The following is a 23,320-nucleotide window of genomic DNA, read 5'->3' as shown; positions in this document are numbered from 1 at the left end:
TCTATTATGTAATATATACAATATTTTTGGTACTAATTTCTATAGAATTGTCTTTCAGGGGTTAGTTTCAGTATATTTAGTTTCTATTATTGTCTGTCCTGAATAGTTTTCTGGGATAAAAGCTGACTTTGGTAGGAAGTTGAACAGATTGCAATCAATGGTATGTATTGTTTTCAACTATCCACATGATCATACATATTTTACAGAACTACTGGAAAAAAAAATCAAATGAGGAATGAATTGAAGACATCTTTCTCATTAAAGAAAGTAGATCTGTTGTCTTGGCAAGTTAGTATCCCCGTACAGTACTGGGACGTTTTCTAGGAGCCTGAGAACAGTCAGTCTTGTCCTAAAAAGAAAGCTGCTGTCCACTTCTTACAGTTCTCAGACTGCTGGTAATAGCTGCAGATTCCTGTACTTGCCTCAGGACACTGCCTTTCAGTTGCTAGAAATAAGACACTATAAAAGAGAATCACCTCCAATACAGTGCTTTTTTTCAAAACAAAAATTTCTCTGTCAAAAATAGTAAAACCCTTCAAGTACATTTATTCATCACCAATGAAAATACTGTACAACACCCAAGAAAAGGAACGGGGGAAGGCAATGTATTAAGGCTGGCTTTCATCAATGTCTTTGTCTGGATCCATTTCTGCAGCTTCACTCTCCTGTTGCTGTTTCTTCCAGAGTTTAGCCATTGCAAGTAGTTTGAGATTAGGCTGATTGGCAGTATCTTCTGGGAAAATATAATCATAATACTCCTCCCAGCCAGCATCGGACTAGGGAAAAAAAAAACACAAAGCAGGTTTAATTTGCATGTTAATGTTAGCTATTAGAAGATGCTTCTAATAAGCATAAAAATGAGATAAAATTAAAATTAATGTTTGTTACAACATCCATATCAGCTAAAACCAGTAAGCTGAATGGGTGCGAGACTGTACTACTTCTGCTGTGCATAACAAACAAGCAGATGTGATGAACAGCTTGCCTAGTTTCTCCAAGCTACGAAACAAACACTGTCAGTATAGTACTACCTACAGCTAGTTTCATTTGCCTGGCCTGCTGAAGAGCAAGGAGCTTAGCAGTGTGTATTTCAGGCCAATGCTTGTCTTCAATCAGAGCAGTAATACTGGTATGCAGTTAGAGCACCCATCACTGCTGAATTTGTCATGAGTATCAGATCTCAGCATAACGCAATCAAGAATTCAGAAAGAGTACTTGCATTATGTTTCCTCTTACCCCATCTTCTGCCTGCAGTTTTCTCCTCTTCTTTATTTTTTCAGGCATAAGTTTTTCTATTCTCTCTTTGGTGGTATCAGTTCCGAATTCCTCTTCAAAGTTCTTCCAGGATTCCAGAAGCATGACTCTCTCCTCTTTCTCCTCACAGTTTCGCATTGCCTTATTAGCCTCTTCATAAATCTGCCGACATCTTGACAAACTCTCTTCCCTTCCAGCAGATAATTCAAACTGTGCAAAGCTGATCCATACCTGTGGCAGAAAAAACAAAAATCAAGATGAAACTTCCATCCTAAAGTCTTACAAAAATGACAGGTTAAGTGATAGTTTAAAATAAAACAAAGCAACCAAAAAAGGAAATATCAATGCAAGTCTAAAGTACTTTTTTTTTTATAAGCAGATACCCAGAAATTTCATGTTTGTTTCACATGTGATATTTACCTCATTTTGACGAGACAGAATATTCACATAAGCAACTTTGACAAATCTCTTGAGCTTATTTCAGGTCATGATAGATCTGTTTGAATTCAGCCAAATGACAGCACCAAATTACACCATGAAAATCGCAACCAATTTTTCTTTCCAATGTTTTCGCATCTAAAATTCCAAAGCAATTCAGCAGGAAGAGGGCTGCTTTCCAAAGCTTCTACAAACTTTTCTTTCATATAAAATATTCCTTTTGTTATAGGAAAGTCAGAAATTTCTTTTCCCTTTTAATACCACTGGCATGAGACTGAACTTAGATTCTCAGTCGATTTCAGACAGCCAGGCAACCAGAGCAGTCAAGGCTTTCCATCAACCATGGACTCAATTCAAGCCCAATTCTGTATTCTGGGTACCTTAACATGCTGTGTCCGTTGAAGTAATCTGCGGTAAAGATTTCTTGTTTTCTCATACTCCTCTTGCTCAATTTCAAAGTCAATGTAGGATTTCCAAAGAACCTGCAAAACAGAAGTCTCTCCTTACATTCACAGTCTCTTCAAATAACCCTGTATCTAACACTGAGATAATGCCAAAAAAAAAAAGTTTTCAATGGAGGAGCGTGGATAAACGTGAACATTGTAAAAATGAATTTCAGAGATCTGAGTATTAATTCACTGTATTAGCTAAGATTAAGACTAAGTAATATGAAATCTTGCCCACATAATCAGTTTAGCTTACTCCTATAAGCATGTTTCTCTCTCTATTCTTTGTCATGGGTTTTATAGTCCCGTGTACCCTGCTAAGAAACAGATGCTACATTAACGAGACACAGGCTAGGCCGCTATGGTAAGCAGTTCTGTTCAAGCTGTTAGATCATTTACATTTTAATTAGCCACACTATGTAACAAATACCTTAAAATTACTCAAATGTTAAGTTCATCTTCCCCCTTACCTCTGGCATGTCTAGCCGGGGCTGGCCAATAGCCAATTCATATATTGCACGGGCTCTGTCAATATCACCAAGGATGGTCTCCAGTTCAGCAAATTTAATCCATGATGTGCAGTTTTCTGGTGCAAATTCCAGGAATTTTTCATACAGCTTTCGGCAACGATCAAATTCTCGCAGCTGTAACTCCAGTTCAATATAACCTTTAAAAAGTTTGTTTTTTGGACATTTACCTATGGATGTTCCCTGTTAAGAAGCCAAAAGCCAAAAAATGCTTAGAGATATTGCCAAGGAGGAGAGAAAAAAAAAAACACACTGCTATTTCTAAACAACTTTTTACTGTTTGGTATTTAACTGAAATGCATTTTTGAGCAGAGTCTGTTTTAAGACACTGGTCAGGGCTAATATGAAATCAAATCAATGTCTGCAAAATGAGTGTGCATACATAAAACATCAACAAAAACCTGAAAATAGAAAACTTTCTGACTGGTTACACTTTTAAGTAACATAAACTTCCCATGAAGTATTAATTGAATCTCACCGTGGCTCAACAAATGAACGCTTCATCTTGCATCAAAAGCTGAAGAAAGCACAGTACCAGCCTGTGCCAGTCTTCAGGTAAGTAGTTCTGAAGTATCTTATAAAACAAATTATACCAAGAGAAACCGTCTCCTGGACCACCAGTGCTATGCATCATTACATAGAGAATTGTCCACATCACCTGACCACTGACTTACAGTGATGGATAGATGGAGAAGAAAGTTTAAACCGAATTTGTTTTGATATGCTTCAGCATCTGAACAAAACTGCCTGTCCTCAGCCACAAGTACCAAGCCATGAGAAAGCGGTTTCTGATTTTTAATTTGGGCATCTTTTGAAGCAATAGTTAAGACTGACCACGTCTGTGACATGTATATAGTGAGCTTCACTCTGACACATTTCTGAAGACAAGTATTATTTATTAGGCACTGGAACCTCTGCTCCTTCAAGCTGGTATGAATAAGTAATTTGAGACCAAATTCCCTTAATGCAATTCTACTGCACAACTTCACTACACATTGCCTATCTTGGTACTTAACAGAAACGGAGGAAACCGCAACTCTGAAATATTGATTTGGCCACCGTTAGGTCTCTCCAGCTCTAAAAATGCATTTTCTGTTTCAAAATATGCTTGGTTCTTCCCCATAGCCCACCCCATTACTATTTCTTAAGCAACATAGGCTTCAGCCTGTCCTGGCTCCTGTCTCCAAGTCCCAGCATCTCTCAAACCCTAAGAAAACAAAAAATCCATGCAATATCTGCAGCCAGAGAAAAATAAGGCATAACAATGTACTGCCTGCATGCTGACAAGAGCTTCAGGGTCAGGAGTTGGACCTGTTCTTCTGCATGGTGACAGTGTGAGACCTAGATACTCACCTCAGGACAGAAGCAAGGCTTCTTGCCAAAGAGGTGGTTCACAATCAACTTACTGCAAAAGCAAGGTTAACTGCATGCCAAATCTAGGTCCAATCCCCCCCCAAAAAAGATGATGGCTGCACCAACAAAAGCTGGTTTGAAAGATAAGCAAAGTAACCTACTAAAAAAAGGTCTGTCAAACTAAACAACAGAAATTAAACAACAATAGGGAAAAGACCAGCAAAAGAGAAGTCTAAAAGAAACTGAGGAAACTGGTTTTCCAGAGAGACCAAAACAGCCTTTCCAGAATATACTAAAACTATCATGCCTAAAAAAAAAAAAACGGGGGGGGGGGCTGGAAGCAGGGTGCTGATTGGTGACTAAGGTAATTTGGAAGTATCTTAAACTAAGCTAGAACAGAAGTGTGCTTCAAGACAGATGGTTGTCCTCTCCTGCAGGGAGACATTAACAGTCTTACAGTGGACTTAATCCCTCTGCTTTGTGTTTTTTTTTTTTTTTTTCTGGTCAAGGGCAGGAGCCCAGCTCAACAGACAAAGTTTTATTAGCACATTAGAGGGTAAACTTGATCCAGTGTCAGCTACAGAGGGCCATTCACATTTATAATCTTATCATTGTTGTGACATGTATATGATCAATTTCCTCTTTAAAGTCAAGCCACCTCAACTGCTACCATTACTAACTTTCTCTCCAAATTCCTAACAGTCACCCAAATTATTGAGAGTATCTGAACCGAGGGGAAAGCAAATTTTTCATTTTAGAAGCTTTTTCTGCCAAAATGCATTCCATCATTCTCTGACATGGTAGTGAATTCTGAGCAGAAGCTCTTGTGCTGCCCCAAAGTCCCCATGATTGCTTCTGTCAGCAACCAGGTAGCTGGGACTTAACCTATTATGCAAGTCTGAATTTCTGAGAGTCAAAAAAATTCTACTGATTTGGGTTTTTAAACAGCTATTGTTAGTACAAATATCGTTCAAACAAATCATCAGCGGTTAAAAAGTTTCAAGTGTACTAAGCTTATTTGGGTACCCTTGTATTAAGATGTACATTTTGTCAGCTGAAACGGGAAAGATGCATTCATTTCAGTCCGCGGCTAATTCATCGTATCAAGCTATGCTTCTTTTTAAATCATACATGACAGTAAATACTGGTCCCTGCAGATTTTCTAGGATGCTTTATTTAAGTGGATTAGTACAGTGATTTATAAAGGACAATTTAAGATCTTTTTATGCCATTCCCTTGTTACTATTAGTTAGTAAAGTCAATTATGGAATTAACCAAAGCTTACCAAAGCTCTTCTGGCAAGTGGAAGATTTTTCTGTCGTATTTCAAATTGTGCATACAGCAGCCATATTTTGGCAAATGTAAACTGAAAGAAAAAGAACAATGTGATGCCTGGGTTGGAAGCTTAGCAATTAATTCCGCACGTGTTCATTAAAAATCATCGCTGTCTACATACAGGGACACATTATTACTACTGCAGTTAGTTGCATTTGACTTCTGTGTTTTCCTGCTGAAAAAGATGAGAGACTGCAACCCAAAACAAACTCTCTACACCAAGACAATTTACTCTACCACGGATGGAAAGTAAAAATAGCCAGGACAGAAGTCTCTCCAAGGAAGAAAACAGTAAATCAATCAACTGATTGATAAAATATCAGCTATTACTGAAAAAAAAATTGCTAATCAACTCTTAATTATTACAGATTAACACTAATCCACCTAGTTGATACTCATATGATGTGATGAATAACAGATTAGAGAAGGACTAAGTACAGGGACTAAGATTTCTTGACATTCCAAAGCAATGCATTGGTTAATTGTTTTCAAGGTTTGGCCATGCAGATATTTTAGTTAAAATTCACTAGGAAAAAAAAAAGAAAAAAACAACACCAAAAAGTCGGAAAGTCAGGTCTTGAAGACTGTAATGGAGGATATAAACTCTAATGATGGTTTATGAAACGTACCTCCCTCAGCTGGGACCAGGTAAACAATTAGAAACAGTTACTATAAAAGGTGGTAACTCTACATAAAATTGACTAACAGATATTTTGCAGAGACTGCAAACAAACAGGTTGAGAACAGGTATGAAAGAACTAACTTGAGGAGTAAAGTAAGGGAAAAGAAGAGATAGAAGAATCTTCTACCATTTAACAGCACTAAAGTGTACTCTAAGTATGTGATATTTCAGCTTTTTATAGCATTCTTGATCACTTAAAAATACTGATGAAACACTAATTTCATGTCTGTATGAGGAAACCTGACATCAGTGTGTAGCCTACTGTTTCCCAGTGATGATGCAAGTTACAGACACCTAATGCCTTAAATGGGAGGGGGGGAGACACTATGGATTTTGGAAAATTAACTTTATGAAACTGGAAGGGAGTCTACTTAAAACCATGAATAAATACCTCCCTTGTTCTTGAGCAGGGTCTTCAGAAACATGCTAGTAGCATTTTGGAGGGGCTTATGCACCTCAGCCTTGCTTTCTACACTATGCCCGATTAAAGACAATTTAAGGGACTTCTGAACCAGGAAATAGTGGAAAGAAGTAAGGGGAGAAAACTAAAGGATCTCAGTCCTAAGGTTTTTAATCCAAGACTTTATATGAACTTGAAGGAGCCATACCTTCTTGTGGGGAATGAGCTCAATACATGCCTGATAAACTTGTCTGGTTCGCTCTGGATCCTGTAAGAACAGGCAAAACTAAATACTTCATTCACTACTCAGATTATGCTACAGTAATTACACAGTTTTATATCACGCAGTGATTACCAAATGCAGAACAGTATTTTTAAGCACAGGAGTTTAGAATCACATATACTTAAAAATATGTGTACATTTTTCTACCTATCTGCGTACACAATTCAAAGATGGTAACTTCTGAGGGTCAGTAAGTCTTTTTGAAACAAGTTCCTCATTAAGAACGATACAATTAAACCAGTAGTGTTGCATTTAGGGTGAAAAAAGTCTTTTTTCCTTTTATCAGACACTGAACTTTGATTTTATTAAATAAAGCACAGCTATGTTACACGACTGATAACAAGGTAGACAAAGTCTCGAAAGGCCACTGTAGCAAGAATTTAACTGCTTCACAGAACTTCACATATAGTTTTGTTATACTACTTGTAATACCATTGTATTTGTAATTTTATGTTATATGACTGATAAACAAAAGAAATACCTAGTGAAGCTTAAATACTTGTCTCCCATGTAAGGGAGATGTTACACACAAATGCAAGTGTGTCTGTGTATAGGGGGAAAGATTTAAATAGCAAATGACACAAAACAACTTTTTTTTTTGTATTAACTTATCTGTAGCTATATAGTGTAAGGAAAATACCTGGGAAAGAAAAAGACTTAGAATTACTACTTGCCTTTGCTTCCAGCTCTTCATATAATGCATAATTAATCCAAAGATAAATATATCTCTTCCAGTGTCTCTTCTCTTGAATTGGAGGAACGTTGGCAATGGCTCTTTCATACACTTCTCGGACAGTCTCTGCATCTGCATCGCTTTCAACTAACCTTAAGTAGTCAAACCATGCATCATAATTATGTGGATTTGCCTTTCAGAAAGATGGGAGCAGAGAAATGGGAAAGAAATTTCAGTAACTGAAAATAACAAAACTTGTTCCTTTGCTTACAGTTTCTATGTAGATTTTCTCTTTTAAAACTAATCATTGAAATATTAGTAAAAATTGTCAGTCTCCGGTATGCTAGAGCTAGAGGTTTTGGGGGGGGGGGGGGGGTTAAGGTCGGTTAAAGTGTCTTTATTTCTCTGTTTGTTTGTTTGTTTTTTTTTTTTTTTACCTACAAACGTTCTTTGTGAAGGCAAACCAAAGTATGAGAAGAGGAAATGAAGAAATATGCAGTATTCAATAATTTGGTGAATAGTAGACAGGTGTGGCACATCTGTTTCCTTACAAAAAGGTATTTCTGCACGAATGAGTAGACGTTACTGCATAACAGAAGTGAAGGAATAAGTTACAAGCTAAATTGTGAAGGGTAATGAGTTCTCAGTGCAATCAAAAACTTTGGCTCCACCATCTACATTAGACTGCAGAAATGAAAGAGTAGTGAACACAAGTATTGTTCTCTCGCCTGTGGATGGAATTCTGTCTCCACATTTCTTGGGATCTTTTTTGGCTGAAGTACCACAGGTAATATAATAAATATAATAAAAAGCCAGCCTTCCTATCATGAGACACTTGCTTCCCTTAAGCAGCAGGTGGACGTATGATGAGCCCAGTGAATATCTGTAATACATACCTTCACCTCCTCTTCATACTGGAATCTTCTCTTGCTGACAATGATGTCTTCAATTCCCCTTCTATCTCCAAACTTCTTCTCAAAGATGGTGTAATTTTTGAAGAGATTTTGAGCGTCCTGTTTTGGAATTCTATCCAAGGCGTATTTGTAGATCACCCTTACTCTTTCAAACTGAAAACATTAAACATCACTTGAATTGTATTTAGAATGCAACTCTTCTCCTACCCCACAATGTGTGTTTTAGTTTGCCAATGACCTTTTAGTGGTATTTAATGTAAACGATTGTTTCAGTACAGGACTAACACAAATCTCCCTGAGAAGTAAGACTTGAAGGGAAAAAAACAAATCTATAAATACCAAAATCTATCATCACTTAGTCATTTACAGGTTTGGAATATTTAAAATATTTTTAAGGGTCTGTGGTTTGGGGTTCAGAGAATGTTTTGAATTGCTAAATAGCCTGGGCACTTCAACAAGAGCATCTGGGAAGTACATGGCTAATCTAATTCTTCTTTTTATCAAGCAGTCAGTTGATGTAAAGTGTCAAACTTATAAATCTGAGGACATGTATTGGATTTAAAGGCGCCATTTTCAGTTTTGGTAGATTTTGTGCTTACTTTCTTAGAATATATTTACTCAATGTCACCAAAAGGCAAATAGAAGCCAGGCAAAAAAAAGATTCCTTAACTCAGACTACAGTAAGACCTCAAAGGTTTTGGAAAAAAACAGAAGTATTGAAATGATCGTTAAGCAGCCTGGAGTTTGATATTCAAAAAGAAATCTTGTGGGGATAGTTAGTATCAGCCTGATGTATGGAAGTCTTACTTCTTTCTGGTTCTCCTCAAATTTTGCAAAAGCCACATACAAGTGCTCATCCATATGGTCTTCTCCAAAGAACTCCACTGCCCTCTCATATACTTTCCTTGCATGAGCAAAATAACAGTGCTTCTCTTCAAAGCGAGCATACTTGATCCAGTTCTTCACATCAGGGTGAACAATAACAAGTAGAGCTATGTTAAAGAAACAGTAGCACTTGAATCGGACATCTCAAATTGCATTCTTCCCAGTGAGCTCACGGACTATATGAAACAACTCCCATGGATCATATATACAAGGGACACAACTGGGAAGAATTCAAAACAGCTCTGAGCATGCAAAGGCTTCATGTTCAGTACTGAGAACTTGAATTTAAAAAAAGGAATAGAAGTCAGACAAGGGTCAGGAAAAAGGTTAAGGAGGAGAAAACTGAAATAAATGATGACTGCAAAAAAGCCAGAAGTATGAGTGCTCTTACATATTCACTGCTGTGGCAGGATATGTCCATTCACTTAACTGAATTTGGAGGCATATACTAAGCATGTATGTAATACCAACTGCTGGATCTCAGCATGGTGTTTTACTCCAGCACACCCCAGTAAAAAGGAGCCTAGGACATACCTAGAGACAGAATAGACAAGCAAGAAATGAAGAAGTCTAAACTTGGGTAGCAGTGATCCTGCACTAAAAAGGATATATCTCTCATAAATGGTACGTGCCCTATCCACCTCCTTGTATCTCAGCTCGAAGTTAATATAGGAATGCCAGGCTTGCTCCTCTGGTTGCCACTCCATCCAACGTTCAAACACCTGACGAGATCCAGCAACATTCCCCAACATCTCTTCCATGTAAGTATATTTATACCTTGGAAAACAAGATCAAGTGTTTATGATCACTTTGTAAGTACATAAATTTCAATCATTTTTCAAGTGCTTAATAAAAGCATCACTGAGACTTCTACACCTATTCCCCACTTGCACTCCAGAAACACCTGTAGTATTGTGATGGGCAGCATGCAGACACATGAATATCCTTCCCTCCAATACTCTTACCATTTGAAAAGTATACAACTATGCCAAAATTAAGCCTTTACCTCTTTTGGGGCTAGCCTGAAGAACTGCAGAAAGAGAAGAAAATGTACTTTTGCATGATGCCAAAATAAAAAATGATGTCTTTGGGGGTAAAAGAAATGCTCCATTCTCTGTAAACGTACCAGAACTGGTTCACCCTAGGGAGGGTGGTAATGGCTCGATCCCAAATGTTTCGGGCATGATTAACCTGGCGGTTCTTCATTTCCATTTCTGCATATTTCAGCCAGAGTGTGACGTTTCTGTAGTCTACATCTAAAGCACGCTCGTAAATGGAACGGGCTCTGGAAAGCAAAGAGAAGTTAAGTTGCGCATTTAACATGCCTCTAAGACTGAGAGGGTTTATCAATGTGTCTTAAGAGGTTTAAGAGATCTACAGCTATATCATAATTACCTCTGTATTTCTTTCAGGCTTTCCTCCCATTGTGCGTACTTTATCCAGTTACTGATAACAGTTCTGTTTTTTCTTATGTTATCTTCAAAAGTCTGAGAAGAAAATTATTTCTGTAAGTAAAAAAATTTCTTCTGTGCAGACCAATCTTTTTATGAATGGCTTACGCATTATTATTACTGGAATGAACTCTAAATGTCTTGCATAGAATCACAGAATGGTTTGAGTTGGAAGAGACCTAAAAGATATCTATTTCCAACCCCTCACCATGGGCAGGGACACCTTCCATCAGACCAGGGGCTTCCAAAGCCCCATCCAGCCTGGCCTTAAACACTTCCAGGGACGGAGCATCCACAGCTTCTCTGGGCATCCTGTTCCAGTGCCTCACCACTCTCACAGTGAAGAATTTCTTCTGAATATCTAATTTAAATCCACTTTCTAAATTTAAAGACATTAATCTTTGTCCTATCTTTGCACTCCCTGACAGAGAGTCCCTCCCCAGCTCTCCTGCAGCCCCCTTTAGGCACTGGCAGGCCGCTGTAAGGTCTGCCTGGAGCCTTCTCCTCTCCAGGCTGAACAACCCCAACTCCCTCAGCCTGGCTTCGTAACAGAGGTGCTCCAGCCCCTTGATCATCTTTGTGCCCTCCTCTGGACTCATTCTAATACTTCCATGTCCTTCTTGTGCTGGGGCCCCAGAGCTGAACGCAGGCTCCAGGTGGGGTCTCACGAGAGCAGAGCAGAGAGGGACAATCCCCTCCCTCACCCTGCTGCCATGCTGCTTTTGGTACAGGCCAAGGTATAGGTGCCTTTCTGAGCTGCAAGCACACATTGCTGGCTCATGTTGGGCTTCTCATCAACCAGCACCCCGCAGGTCCTTCTCCTCAGGGCTGCTCTCAATCCATTTTCCGCCCAGCCTGTATTTGTGCTTGCAACTTCCCAAGCCCAGGTGCAGGACCTTGCACTTGGCCTTGTTGAACTTCATGAGGTTCACACAGGCCCACCTCTCAAGCCTGTACGGGTCCCTCTGAATGGCATCCCTTCCCTCTAGCATGCCAACCGCACCACACAGCTTGATGTCATCAGCAAATTTGCTGAGGGTGCACTCGATTTCACTGTCCATGTCACCCACAAAGATGTTAAACAGTGTCAGTCCCCAGTGCTCTTCCCCTCTCCGCTGATGTCGTAACCCCATTGTAGAAGGCCACCAGATTTGTCAAGCACAATCTGCCCTTAGTGAAGCCATGTTGGCTGTCACCAATCACCTCCTTATTTTCCAGGTGCCTTAGCAGAGTTTCCAGGAGGATCTGCCCCACAATCTTGCCAGGCACAGAGGTGAGACTGACTGGCCTGTAGTTCCCTGGGTCTTCCTCTTTTTCCTTTTTAAAAATGGGGGGTTATGTTTCCCCTCTTCCAGTCAGTGGCAACTTCACCAGATGGCCGCAGCTTCTCAAGTATGATGGACAGTGGCTTAGCAACTACATCTCCCAGTTCCCTCAGGACCCACGAGGGATATGACGATATATATCATCAGGTCCAGCAGACTTATGCACCTTCAGGTTCCTTAGACTATCTTGAACCTGATCTCCTACTCTGTGTGGTTCTTTATGGGTGACCCGTTCGGTGACAAACTGGAGCTGATTGATACGGCGGTGCACTAAGGGTTGAGAAGAAGGTTACTCAGAGGCATAGAGTGGTAACCAGGCTAGAAGAAGAGAAAGTGGGAACCAATAAGGAGGAGTTGTTAGGCTCGGACGGCCTATAGAGGGCTATGCGTGATCAAAAGGAATGCACCAATCAGAAGTCCGTAACTACGCACGCCAGCTGCGTGCAGTGCGTGTAGCTGGCTCAGAAAGCTATATAATATCTGGCATTGGAACAATAAAGGGTCTCCATTTCTCGACTATCTTGGAGTCCATGTCTTCATTCCCTTCAGTTCTTCATTCTTCCAGTCCCTGCCTTTGCCTGCTGGGGCCCAGTCCATGTGGCTGGAGCTCTCGTCAGTGAAGACTGAGGCAAAAAAGTCCTTGAGTACCTCACCCTTTAACTTTACCCTGGGTGACCAGGTCTCCCATTTCCTTCTGGAGAGAGCCCAAAGTTTCCCTAGTCTTCTGTTTATCACTGATGTACCTACAGAACCCTTTCTTGTTGCCCCTGGTGTCCGTGGCCAAATTTATTTCTAACAGGACTTTGGCTTTCCTAACTTAATCCCTGGCTGCTCAGACAATGTCTTTGTAACCCTCCCAGGCTAGCTGTCCTTCCTTCCATCCTCTGTAGGGCTCCTTTTACCGTCTGAATTTGGCCAGGAACTCCTTGTTCATCCATGCAGGTTTCCTGGCATTTTTGCACAACTTCCTCTCTGTTGGGATGCATATCACTCCTGAGCTTGGAGAAGGTGATCCTTAATATTAACCAGCTTTCTCGGCCCCTCTTCCCTCCATGGCCATGTCCCTTGGTACTCCACACCAAGCAGATCCCTGAAGAGGCCAAAGTGTGCTCTCCTGAAGCCCAAAGTAGCGAGCTTGCTGTGCTCCCTCCATGTTGACCTCAGGATCCCAAACTGCACCTTCCCACGGTCACTGCAGCCAAGGCTGTCCTTGAGTTTCACCAGCCTCTCTTTGTTGGTAAGAATGAGGTCTAGCATAGCACCTCTCCTTGTTGGCTCCTCTATCACATGGAAAAGAAAGTTGTCAGCAATGCATTCCAGGAACCTCCTGGATTGCCTACCCCCTGCTGTATGACAGGTATCAGGGTGGTTGAACTCTCCCCCTGAGGACCACCTGGACTTGTGAACATGAGGCTGCTTCTAGCTGCCTCTAGCTGCCTGTAGAGGGCCTCATCTGCTTCATCTTCCTGCTCAGTTGGCCTGTAGCAGACTCCCACTACATGTCACCCATACCCACCCTCTCTGTAATCCTGACCCATCTGCTCTCCGTTAGCTCCTCACCAGCTCCTCACCCAGGTAGAGCTCCACGCACTCCAGCTGCTCACTGACATTAGAGGGCAACAGCCCCTCCTCACCTCCCGTTTGTCCTTCCTAAAGAGCCCATGTCCTTCCATCCCAACACTCCAGGAGAGCCATCCCACCACATCTCTGTAATGCCAATGAGGTCACAGCCCTGCAGGTGTGTGTACATCTGTAACTCCCCTTCTTTACTCCCCATGCTATGGCTTAGCACAGAGACATTTAAGTTGGGCCCCTGATGAAGGTGATGTATGGGCTGGAGCAGCTGGAATTCCTTTGTGCTGCTCTTCAGGTGCTCTCCTACATCTCTCTACATCTACATAGATGTAGTGACAATACATACTCAACACAGCACTTCCTAAAAATTGCATAACAGAGCAGCTAGAAATGTTGATTGCTATACAAATAAGGACTAAACTCAAGTTCCTGCAAGCTGATACCTGAAATATTGATGGAACAGTAACTGAGAGCACTAAAATTGTGAACTTTTTTTTCAGTCTCCTGGTTAGCAATTCCAGTGGCAGCACTACCTGGTTAGATGGAATCTAGTCATTGCACGACCCTGAATATACTTGAATGCACCAGCATAAGTTTATCCACTTTGATTTGTATACAACATTGTTTTACATTTTTCTTTAAAGCATGCTGCCTTATGATTATTCTCTGGAATTAATATTTTGGCTTTAAATGTAATAGACAAATTTCACAGCTCAGTGCAATGATGACAGTGTTGTGTTTGGCTGCTGTCAAGATCAGCACTATTGGTATAAAACATGCGGCTAAACACGGTTCAAACACAGCCAACATGTGGTGGCTTGTTATTGCAATTCATACAAGCAAATAAAAAAACTAAAAAATCTGTCTCTAGATGTTGACTGTATCTAAAAAGTAACTGATCAAGCCGAGTTGAAAACATTTTAAGTTCACTAAGAATATGTTTGCTTTGCTTTCTATTGATCCAGGACAGAAGTTATCCAAGAAAAAAAACAAGAAGCTGTACATAAGTTTGTACAAGTAAAGCAGTCCTTTTCAATAAAAAAGAAAAATATACCTCAAATCTCACATGCAAAATGGTTGTTTCAAGACAACTGTCAAAAAATAAGCATGATTAGTATAGAAATCTGTTCTAATGTGTGTCCCATGATGTTTTAATTATACAAAACAGAAGTATTGCTTGTGAACACTGTGGGTTTTTTTAAACAGTTGACATGGAAATATCACCAGCACTACTACAAAGATTGCTAATGTTACATCATACCCTCATAATATTTGTGAAGAAGCTATGTACAAATCATGTATGCAACCCACCTTGCAATGCTTGAAACATACTGAACACAGACACATAACACATATTACCAAATTTTGTTAAACATGTTTATAACAGCTTTTTTACACAAAAGTAACAGTTTTCTTAAGATAGTGCTACTTTTTTAAAACGTAAAAAATGCATAAGTAATAAATATGAAGAACATATGAAAAACATTCCGTTTAAATTAAGCATATTCAAATTTTGGTGCTTTATAGAAATATTACTTTTTTTTTTTTTTGCCTTTACCTTCCTTTTCCGAAGTTTGTAATCATTTAGCTCTTCAACATCTGTGATCTTCTGCTGAGGAGGTGGTGGGAGAAGCTCGAGCTCTCTCTCCTTTGCCTCTCTTAAAAGCTGCTCTGCTGTGATCTGGACTTCCGCGGGTGCTTTGTTCTTCACCTGCGAAGTAAAGGCCCAGTTAGCGCTTCCCCCTTCCAACGCGCAACTGCAACCTCCCGTCACGACGAGGACGAGCTCGGGCCCCGAGCCACGGCCAGGACCCAGCCAGGCCTCTCCTTCTTCCCCGCTCCCGCTCCTTTCTCCTTCTGCCTTCCCGGCCTGTTCCCAGCCGCCACCCGAGCCACCTTGGCCACTTTAGGAATCCGCTGCTTCCCGGCTGCCGTAGACGCCATCTTGTCCTCTCGCGCCGCGCCGGCCCCGCCCCGCTCCCGCCCCCTCGCGCTGCCCCGCCGCGCGCCGTTGCCGGGGTAACGGCGGCGCGTCCCGGCACTGGAACGGCACGGCACGGCGGGGCAGGGCAGAGCGGCGGCGGGCAGCGGGCGGCGGGTGAGTGCCCGTCACAGCCGGCGGCCCCGCGCCCCTCACGGCCCCTTCAGGACCCTTCAGGCCCCTCACGGCCCCTCAGGGCGATGCGGTTCCCGCCGGGCGGGCGGCACGTGCCCGCGGGCAGCGCCCCCTGGCGGCGCGGAGATGGCGCTGCTGCGCCCCTCAGCGCCCCTCACGGCCTGTCACGGCCCCTCACCGCCACTCAGGGCGGGCGACAGCTGCGGTCCTGACTGGAAACGGAGCCGCTCGCGGCAGTGCCGGTGCTGGGGCCTGGGGGACCGGCGGCGATGTCCCTGGTGGCCCGGTGGCAACGCGGGACCCGCCGGCTGTCAGGGCCCGGGTCCGCCGGCGCTGCGAATCACCGAAACGGCACCAAAACGGCAGATTGCGCCTTGTCAGCGCGCTGCTGGGAGCGACGCGGGGAAGCTGCCGAGCTGCCTGTCAGGATCCCCTGACATTTCGGTGCCACCGACGTAAGCTCTGCTTTGGCCAAAGTGCACCGAGCTCTCATGGCGCTGCGGTTAACGCTAGGCCGTTCTCATCCCCAGCCCTGCAGGCTCAAGGCTGGTAAGAGTTTGAGGGGACCAACGGTAGGCACTGCCCGGATAGGCAGCGTGCAAATGCCTCTAAGTGAATAAATGCAAAAGCAATTTGTATCCCCTTAAGAACATTTCCTGTGTAGCATGTAGAAGGCATACAGTAGGCATTATTGTCTGCGTTATTTCTACATGTGCACTGTGAGCACACTGTACGTGTGTGTGTGCAGGCAGTAGCCCTGTATACAGAGAGAGTTACACAGGAAATAGGAACAGAAGTCCATCCAGCTGACTGCACTTCTTCATAGCTGTTATAAAAATCCATTTCAAGTAACTGCATTGAACAATGGATTGCAGCAGAAAGGATCTGCTAGAACCAGCAATGTTTTCTTTCTTTTTGTTACAGTTTACAAGATGACTACAATAACATCTTCAAGAGGACCTACAGAAGTGGTTAGTGCCAGAAGGACAGAGTTACGTGATGTTTCTGATATTATCAGCCTCTTCAGCCATTTTACAGAAGATGTTTTTGGAAGGATTGATGTCATGCACCTTTTGTAAGTAACACTGGTTTTGGAGCTTTTATTTGGATATGATTGGCACAGACCTGCCTCTAGGAAGATTAAAGGGAAATACCTGTCTTCATGTTTTTATACCGTTATAACAGCTTTTGTATCTGTTCTCAAAATTTTTAGAATACAACCTGATTATTAAGTGTTAAACTTCCCTATGCTTTTCTTTTGTATAGTTTCTTCAAGTTCTGAATTAAATTGTTTTCACAGAGAAAAATCTAATCTTTCTCTGATACTCTGCAATGAGAAGAATGAGGTTATAGCCCATGCTGCCTTTCTGGACTATCCAAATTGGAATATCACTGATCAGTCTGATTGGGAATCATTCTTACATAAAAACTACCTTAACAACAAATGCACTGTAAGTAAATTGTATGATTTTAGTTGTTTTTTTTTCACTTAAGGCTCAGGTACAAAAATACACATAAGCCTCTAAAATCTCTTTTAGGTAGATCTGAGGTGTTCAGGCCAAAGAAGCTGATTATCTTTCTAAACCCTCAGGTGCTCAGAAGTTCATGAGTGCTTGTGCTTTTGCCACTACTGTAACATAAGGTAACTGTCATCCTGACAGAGGCCAATAGGGAATGCAGGTTCTTTGCTAGACGTGTGCAGAACACGTCTAATGCACTGTGCTAGCACTGAGAGCAGCGTGAGCTATAGCTGCCACCAGCATTTTTTGTTCAAATATCTGTCCAGCTCTGGTGCTACCTAACAGAGCATTTACCCAGGAGGTGGAGACTTTGCTGTAACATACTTCTTATTGTAGGGGAACTGAAATCCTAATTTCTCACCTTTTGGAATAAAGTTTTGCTCTTTTACACAACGGAATCCAAATTTAATGGCTTCAGAGAAGAGCAAGGGATGAGGAGCATACCCCTCTTTGGAAGATGCTGAATTACACTGAGTAGAGGACCATGCTGGCATGAGTATCTTGATTCTGGAGTGAGTTTGTTCAGTGCTGGTGTGGATATGGCTGCACTCCATTCTGTGTGGTGCCAGTTTTCATAACAGCTCCTCAGTCAAGTTTGTAAATTACCCTTAGAAATTATGGACTAGAAATAAGTGCTTAGAAGTTTATTCAAATTCTGTCCCTCATTCAATCCATCTAGGCACTGGATCATCCTGTTGTTGTTGAGAAAAGACCAAAAACGTTGACCATAAACACTTAAAAGCTAGGCAGCATGTGCCAGAATAAGGTATTGGTGATACTGAAATTACATCCCAACAGTTTGTTCATCAGTTTTTTGGTGCCGTTCTTGGTGTTATTAAGCAATGGTTTGCAGAAAAACTGACAAATACACTGATTGTATTAAAAACTGCTGTATGTGCCATTAAGAGAAACAAAATTATTACAGCCAAAGGAAGTATAGGAGAAAAAAGACCAACATGCAATTTTCTTGTAATCTGTTTTCTTTGTCACTTGAGCAGTACTTTGTGTACTGGCATATTGCAGACACAACCACTTCATTCACTGTGCAGCTGCTACTGTTGGGTTATGCTGTGCTGTCAGTTCTGCAAGCTCTTCCTCAGGCAGTCTGCTTGACAGTATCTTGCAGTAAAGCTGCAGCTGACTTCAGTGTCAGGGGCATACAAAGAGAAAAGGAGACAAACAGACAAGCAGCTTTAGCATGTTAGGAATTACTGCTCAGAAGCAGGAGTAAAAGATGCTTCAGAACATTAATGAGGAGCAGAAGAACCCTTGCTTTGCTTAGAATGGAGATTATTTCCTAAAATCTATACAGAAGATTCAGTAGATATTTCATGCTTCTGTACTGGCAAAGCAATTGTACGTGTTCCAGTTGAGATTCTAGGTGAGATTCCTTTGCTGTAAGGTGTTTTCCAGATTAACTGGAGGTAAATAGGAAAGACATCTTTTAGTCAGCCCTTTTTCTGGATGTTTAAATGTGTCTAACAGTGCAATCATAAGATCTTGTATTTTTTCCTACATCTTTTAAGGGAAGAACAATTTTGGGAGCATGAGGAATGTGCAAGCTTTTTTTTTTTTTTTTTTCCCCTGAAAACCTGGAAAGAAATAATGTCTTTATTAATCAAATGTTAAATGTTGTTAAGATTTAGTAGTTAGTTGCTGTGGTTAAATTGAAATGTTATTAGTTAACACAAATAAGGAACAGAACAGTGTTACAAATAAAAAAGTGATGTTTATAAAATGTACTCTAACAGTAAGATGGAATATGAATCAAATTTAAAAACATTACATCGGCACAAATCATAATATAAAAAATGTCCTTTATTCATATAGCTTTATCCACACACACCTTGAAGGCAATGAGTTACTCACATGCAAAGTTACTCATTTTGAGTGTGGATCACAGATATTGGATTCGTGCATTGGATTTGTGCATTTGGGTAGACCATAAATACAATATTTGTGGTGTTTAGATTCTCATTCTTCATGTTCTAGCCTTTGAACACGCTGTTCATGCATCTTTTTGTGGCAAAAGAGGAATATGCAGCTGGATGTTCCCAAGAAATTATTAGGTGAGTTAGTATGCAGCTTTCTGTAGTGAAGCACGTGCACTCTCCACCCATTGTTTGCTATGAGTATTGCAATTGTAAGGCAGAATGAATTTTTTTCTTTTCTTAAATTTCCACTCTAAATTTCCATGACTGAGCATGAAGCTTAAAAAGCTGTAGATGTTTCTGGAGTATGGTCCCAGTTCATCTTTCGGTAGTTTACTAACTACAGATTATACAGTAAAGTCACAAGCTATGCAGTACAAACAGCACAATATATCATGTTAGCTCAATACTCAGTGATTGCTCGGGTTATTTGGTATCGCTCAGAACCTACTTATATAAGCAGAATGAATTGCATTTGGTGCTGCTTCTGTGAAATTTAGTTACTTTGTCATGTCAAGCCAGCTCACACAGATGCCAGGTCAGAGATGTGCCAGCAGAGATCTGGCATCTTTAATTTTTTCACTACTGTGGAACTGATATAAAAAGCAGGATGTTTGAAATCTAAGCATTAGGAAATTGAGAGAGAAATAGGGTAGAAGAAACAGTAAAAGATGCCCTGATTAATTCCATATCATATTATTTATGATAAATAAAATGCTTTAATTTTTGAGCCATATGGGCTCATGAAGTAAGATTGGAGACACTGGAGAAAAAAAGTCATGCATTAAAAGAGTAGCTGCTGTTTCTGATTTGGTGTAGTGATGAAAGACTGAATACAGTTATGTTATTTGTCCAGGAGGGTTTTTATTGCAATACCAGAACTGCAGTTTATACTTCTCTTCATACCAGCTGATGAGAATTTAGGTAAGAATTTAAAACTTTTTTATTCTTAACAAGAACTAGTTATCACTATTATACTGCGTTGGTGAAGTGTGGTGTTGTGTTTTTTTGTTTGTTTGTTTTGTTTTTTAAATATATTGAGAACAGTTACCATTTTCTAAACATAGAGAAACCACAGTCTTAAAGTATCCTCTAATGGACATCCCTTGTAAAAGCGGTTTACGTAGCTGCATGTTCCATTCAGCAGTCTATCCATTTCCCGCGGTCTTAACATTTGCCAGAAATGGATAGGGCTTCAAACAGAGGCACAGGTGTCTCAGAAATAAATTCCCACAAGTTTTGTGAAAACTTCCAGCTGAATGGGGTCAAGAGATTGAAATGAGTGCTTGTTGTCTGACAGGCAATGACTAACACACCAGTCAGCCAGGCATCATACCTATACATCAAAAACAGTCACATCAGGTACTTTCTCTCACTTGGCCAAGTGAGTACAAGAGGAGAAGAGGACTCTTTCTGGTAAGGCACAGAAGGAGTGCTGGAGACGTGGAAGGAAGCTAGAATTGTTTCTTTTAGAGCAAAAGATGGGAGGATGCACATCTTACCATCTGACTTTGAATTTCAGTCCTGAATTCGGACTGCTAAGCTAAACAGCTACTTAATGACTGATATGTTTGCCTGTAGCTTTCCTTAAAGTGAACTGGATTTTTTTCTGATATGCCAGTTTCTCGGTATCTTAATGCCAGGTCACGTTAAACAATTCCTTAGTAATGTATCAAGTACAGAAACCAGTACCTATATAATGGCTTTTGTGAAAACTACCCTAACTACAAATCTCAGCTTTTCTTCAGTGTACCAAGTCCTGACAAAGAGATTCTCCAGTGCTTTACAGTGTTGTTTTTAAGACTAGCATTTCTATAGGGATTTGATTCTGGCAATTTCTGATTGCTTTGAAGCTTATTCAGGTTTGGGATGCTGCAGGCTGAGGGAACTCTCACCTACTGCTGCTACAAGATACTGAAGAAATAGACATTGGTTATGTAGAGGAACTAGAAGAATGGTCAGAATAATCCTTAAATTAATCCGGTAACAATCCTTTAACATGCATATGCTGCTGTTGCTACTGCTTCATTGCTTAACTTAAGAGAGCATTATGCCATCTGGGGTTTAAATTCAAAAATCCATTTTCCTCAAATAGTTTTGCTGATAATTTTAAAGTTCAAATAATGATGTTTCTCTGCAGCTCCTAACAGATTTTTATTGTTCACAGAGCCAGGCTTGGAAAGTGTCTTTGAAAAGATGATAACTGCTCCAGGTTCAGCAGTGGATACAAACTTTACTTTGCTTGTGAGCCCCAGACATCGGTATCACCCGCAGCTGCATGTTCGCAAAGCAAGGTAATGCACTTTTCTTGCTTCTACATTTATGAGAAGGTCTGTCTGGGGCAATTTAAAGAATTCCTGTTTTGATTTACAGCATCAGTATCTTAATTCAGTGGCCATGATTTTTCTTGATAACCTAATTAAGTAGTTGTTTTATGATTATGCTGTTTTTATTCTGCTTCATCGCAAGATCAATTGTATTTTTGTAAATCTGGTTTTCTATCTAGAAATAATAGAAATAATACATTTTTTGGTCAGCAATGTTTTTTTTGTGAATGTTGGCTTTATTGTCTTGTTGTGTATTTTAGTGAGTGCATATAGTTTTCAGGAGCATATTGCAATTAATTTTTTTGTATTTTTTAATTGTATCATACTTCGACCAGATGAGCAAAAACTGAAGAGGAGGGTTTATCATCTAGAGCAATTAATTAAAAGTAGAGACTCCCTAATTCCACTAGTCTGTCAGACATGGAAAGTAATTCTCCTTCTGCTCTTGTACAGTTTTTTCTGCATAAGCACTTCATATATTCCCTGTCATTGTGCATCAGGGGAGCAGGCCAGCAGGCCTCCTCAACATTGCCAAGATATCTTAAGAAAATAATGGGGTAACACTTTTTTTTTTTTTTTTAATTTACTACATAGTGTCATGTATTTCAATGTGTGCAGTTTGGAGCAAAGACTTTTTTTTTTTTTCTTGTATGATATGCTTACACAATGTGCCTTTCACACAGCTTTGCAGTTATTTTGGGACTCATCATAAATGTCATTAAAAAGTTGAGAAAGAAAAAAATTAATATTGAGTCTCTCTGCCAGTCTATTGGTAGTGTACACCAGGCAGAGATGCAGGTTTCTCTAGCTGAATGCCTACTGATGTCTACCTATGCATAGACCATTACAGCTGTGTTTTTTTCTGTCATTTGAATTCTGCTGCTTATGCCAAATTGCAGTTTTCTGCACGTGTCAGCACTGAGTACACTAAGCAAGAAATGCAGTTTCTGCCCCAGACAGGCTTTATGTTTTTCTGTATAGGTTGCTGTATCATATATGCTATCAGTGCTATGTAGATGCTTCTCTGTACTGTGGTCAAAATATAAGTAGTATATATCACATTTTGGTTCACTTATTTTCCTCTGCGTGCTGCAAAAAGCACATGTAGGGTAATGTTTCATGAGGTAATAATTTTGATTCTGATTCTTTCTGGTGTTGTTTTTCTTTGTTCTAAATGGAAGTGCTGCATTGTCCTTATGTAGCAGTATTATGATTTAAGAGATTTTTCCAGTCCTTGTAATAGAAATTGAAGTTTAGGGACAAGCGCGTCTCTGGGAGGCTTCATCATACAATATTGATGTGTGACCAGTGCTAATGGAAGGTAATGCCACATTAGGAACCTCTGTCTGCCTGGTAAATCCATACCAATCTGTTCATGAAATAGTTCATGCTAACTTCTTGCACTGGGTGCTGACGGAAACCTCTGTCTCATAGAGAGATGTTTTATACATACTTGATTTTGCCAAAAAGGCCTGAAACAAATCTGCAGACTGTGCTATTTATCCTAGAGTTTTATTCAATGCTTACAATATCCCATGGCTTGGCTTTGGAGCATTGTGAGATAAAGGGCTGAGACCTGATGTTGGCCACTTAAAACCATTCTGCTGTTGGTCTGGATATTTCATTATGTTACAAAATCATTTGCGTACCAACTTGATCTACACTTTTAAAAAAGTAAGGTCTTTTTAAAGGCTTTTAAAAAGTATTTCCTTTGAGTAGTCTACCATCTATCAATATATGAACAAACCCTTAATACTAAAAAGTTATCAGTAGGTAAATTAATTCCTGAGGATTTAAAGTTTTTCTGTACCCTTTGATTCTGACTGTTATAGTTTTTCATTTAATTTGAATCACATTCTTTATTTTGATGGCCATCAGATATTGG

General features: G+C 40.4%; 2 protein-coding genes across 2 annotated transcripts in view; one reads left to right on the top strand and one right to left on the bottom strand.

Moving 5' to 3' along the window:
• Positions 1–521: 521 nt before the first annotated feature.
• On the bottom strand, positions 522–15,533 carry CRNKL1 (crooked neck pre-mRNA splicing factor 1). The gene is made up of 14 exons (XM_035565479.2): positions 15,438–15,533; positions 15,100–15,252; positions 10,586–10,677; positions 10,317–10,475; positions 9,801–9,967; positions 9,113–9,291; positions 8,288–8,458; positions 7,393–7,584; positions 6,644–6,703; positions 5,304–5,384; positions 2,609–2,848; positions 2,073–2,174; positions 1,237–1,485; positions 522–776 (listed from the first exon to the last, which is right to left on the bottom strand). The coding sequence occupies exons 1-14, from the start codon at positions 15,483–15,485 to the stop codon at positions 609–611; spliced, it is 2,061 nt and encodes a 686-aa protein (XP_035421372.1). The 5' UTR covers positions 15,486–15,533; the 3' UTR covers positions 522–608.
• Positions 15,534–16,042: 509 nt separating this feature from the next.
• Positions 16,043–23,320, top strand: part of CFAP61 (cilia and flagella associated protein 61) — a 106,952-nt gene continuing 99,674 nt past the window's right edge. The window contains exons 1-6 of the mRNA XM_050709837.1: positions 16,043–16,206; positions 16,582–16,732; positions 16,958–17,108; positions 19,170–19,246; positions 19,965–20,032; positions 21,276–21,402. Of these exons, the coding sequence (XP_050565794.1) occupies positions 16,149–16,206; positions 16,582–16,732; positions 16,958–17,108; positions 19,170–19,246; positions 19,965–20,032; positions 21,276–21,402 (632 nt within the window). The 5' untranslated portion in view covers positions 16,043–16,148. The remainder of the gene's footprint in view (positions 16,207–16,581; positions 16,733–16,957; positions 17,109–19,169; positions 19,247–19,964; positions 20,033–21,275; positions 21,403–23,320) is intronic.

This window comes from Cygnus atratus, chromosome 3, assembly GCF_013377495.2.
Source record: "Cygnus atratus isolate AKBS03 ecotype Queensland, Australia chromosome 3, CAtr_DNAZoo_HiC_assembly, whole genome shotgun sequence".
NCBI lineage: Eukaryota > Metazoa > Chordata > Aves > Anseriformes > Anatidae > Cygnus > Cygnus atratus.
The sequence above is the reverse complement of the archived record's forward strand: the minus strand, read 5'-3'. Positions and strand labels throughout refer to the sequence as shown.

Excerpts from the sequence above, each read along its gene's own strand:
- CRNKL1 (XM_035565479.2), bottom strand. The coding sequence starts at position 15,485 with ATGGCGTCTACGGCAGCCGGGAAGCAGCGGATTCCTAAAGTGGCCAAG. Across the intron at positions 8,459-9,112 it reads TTGAGGAGAACCAGAAAGAA|TTTGAAAGAGTAAGGGTGAT; the intron begins GTAAGACTTCCA and ends TAATGTTTTCAG. Across the intron at positions 1,486-2,072 it reads AACGGACACAGCATGTTAAG|GTATGGATCAGCTTTGCACA; the intron begins GTACCCAGAATA and ends TTTCTGCCACAG.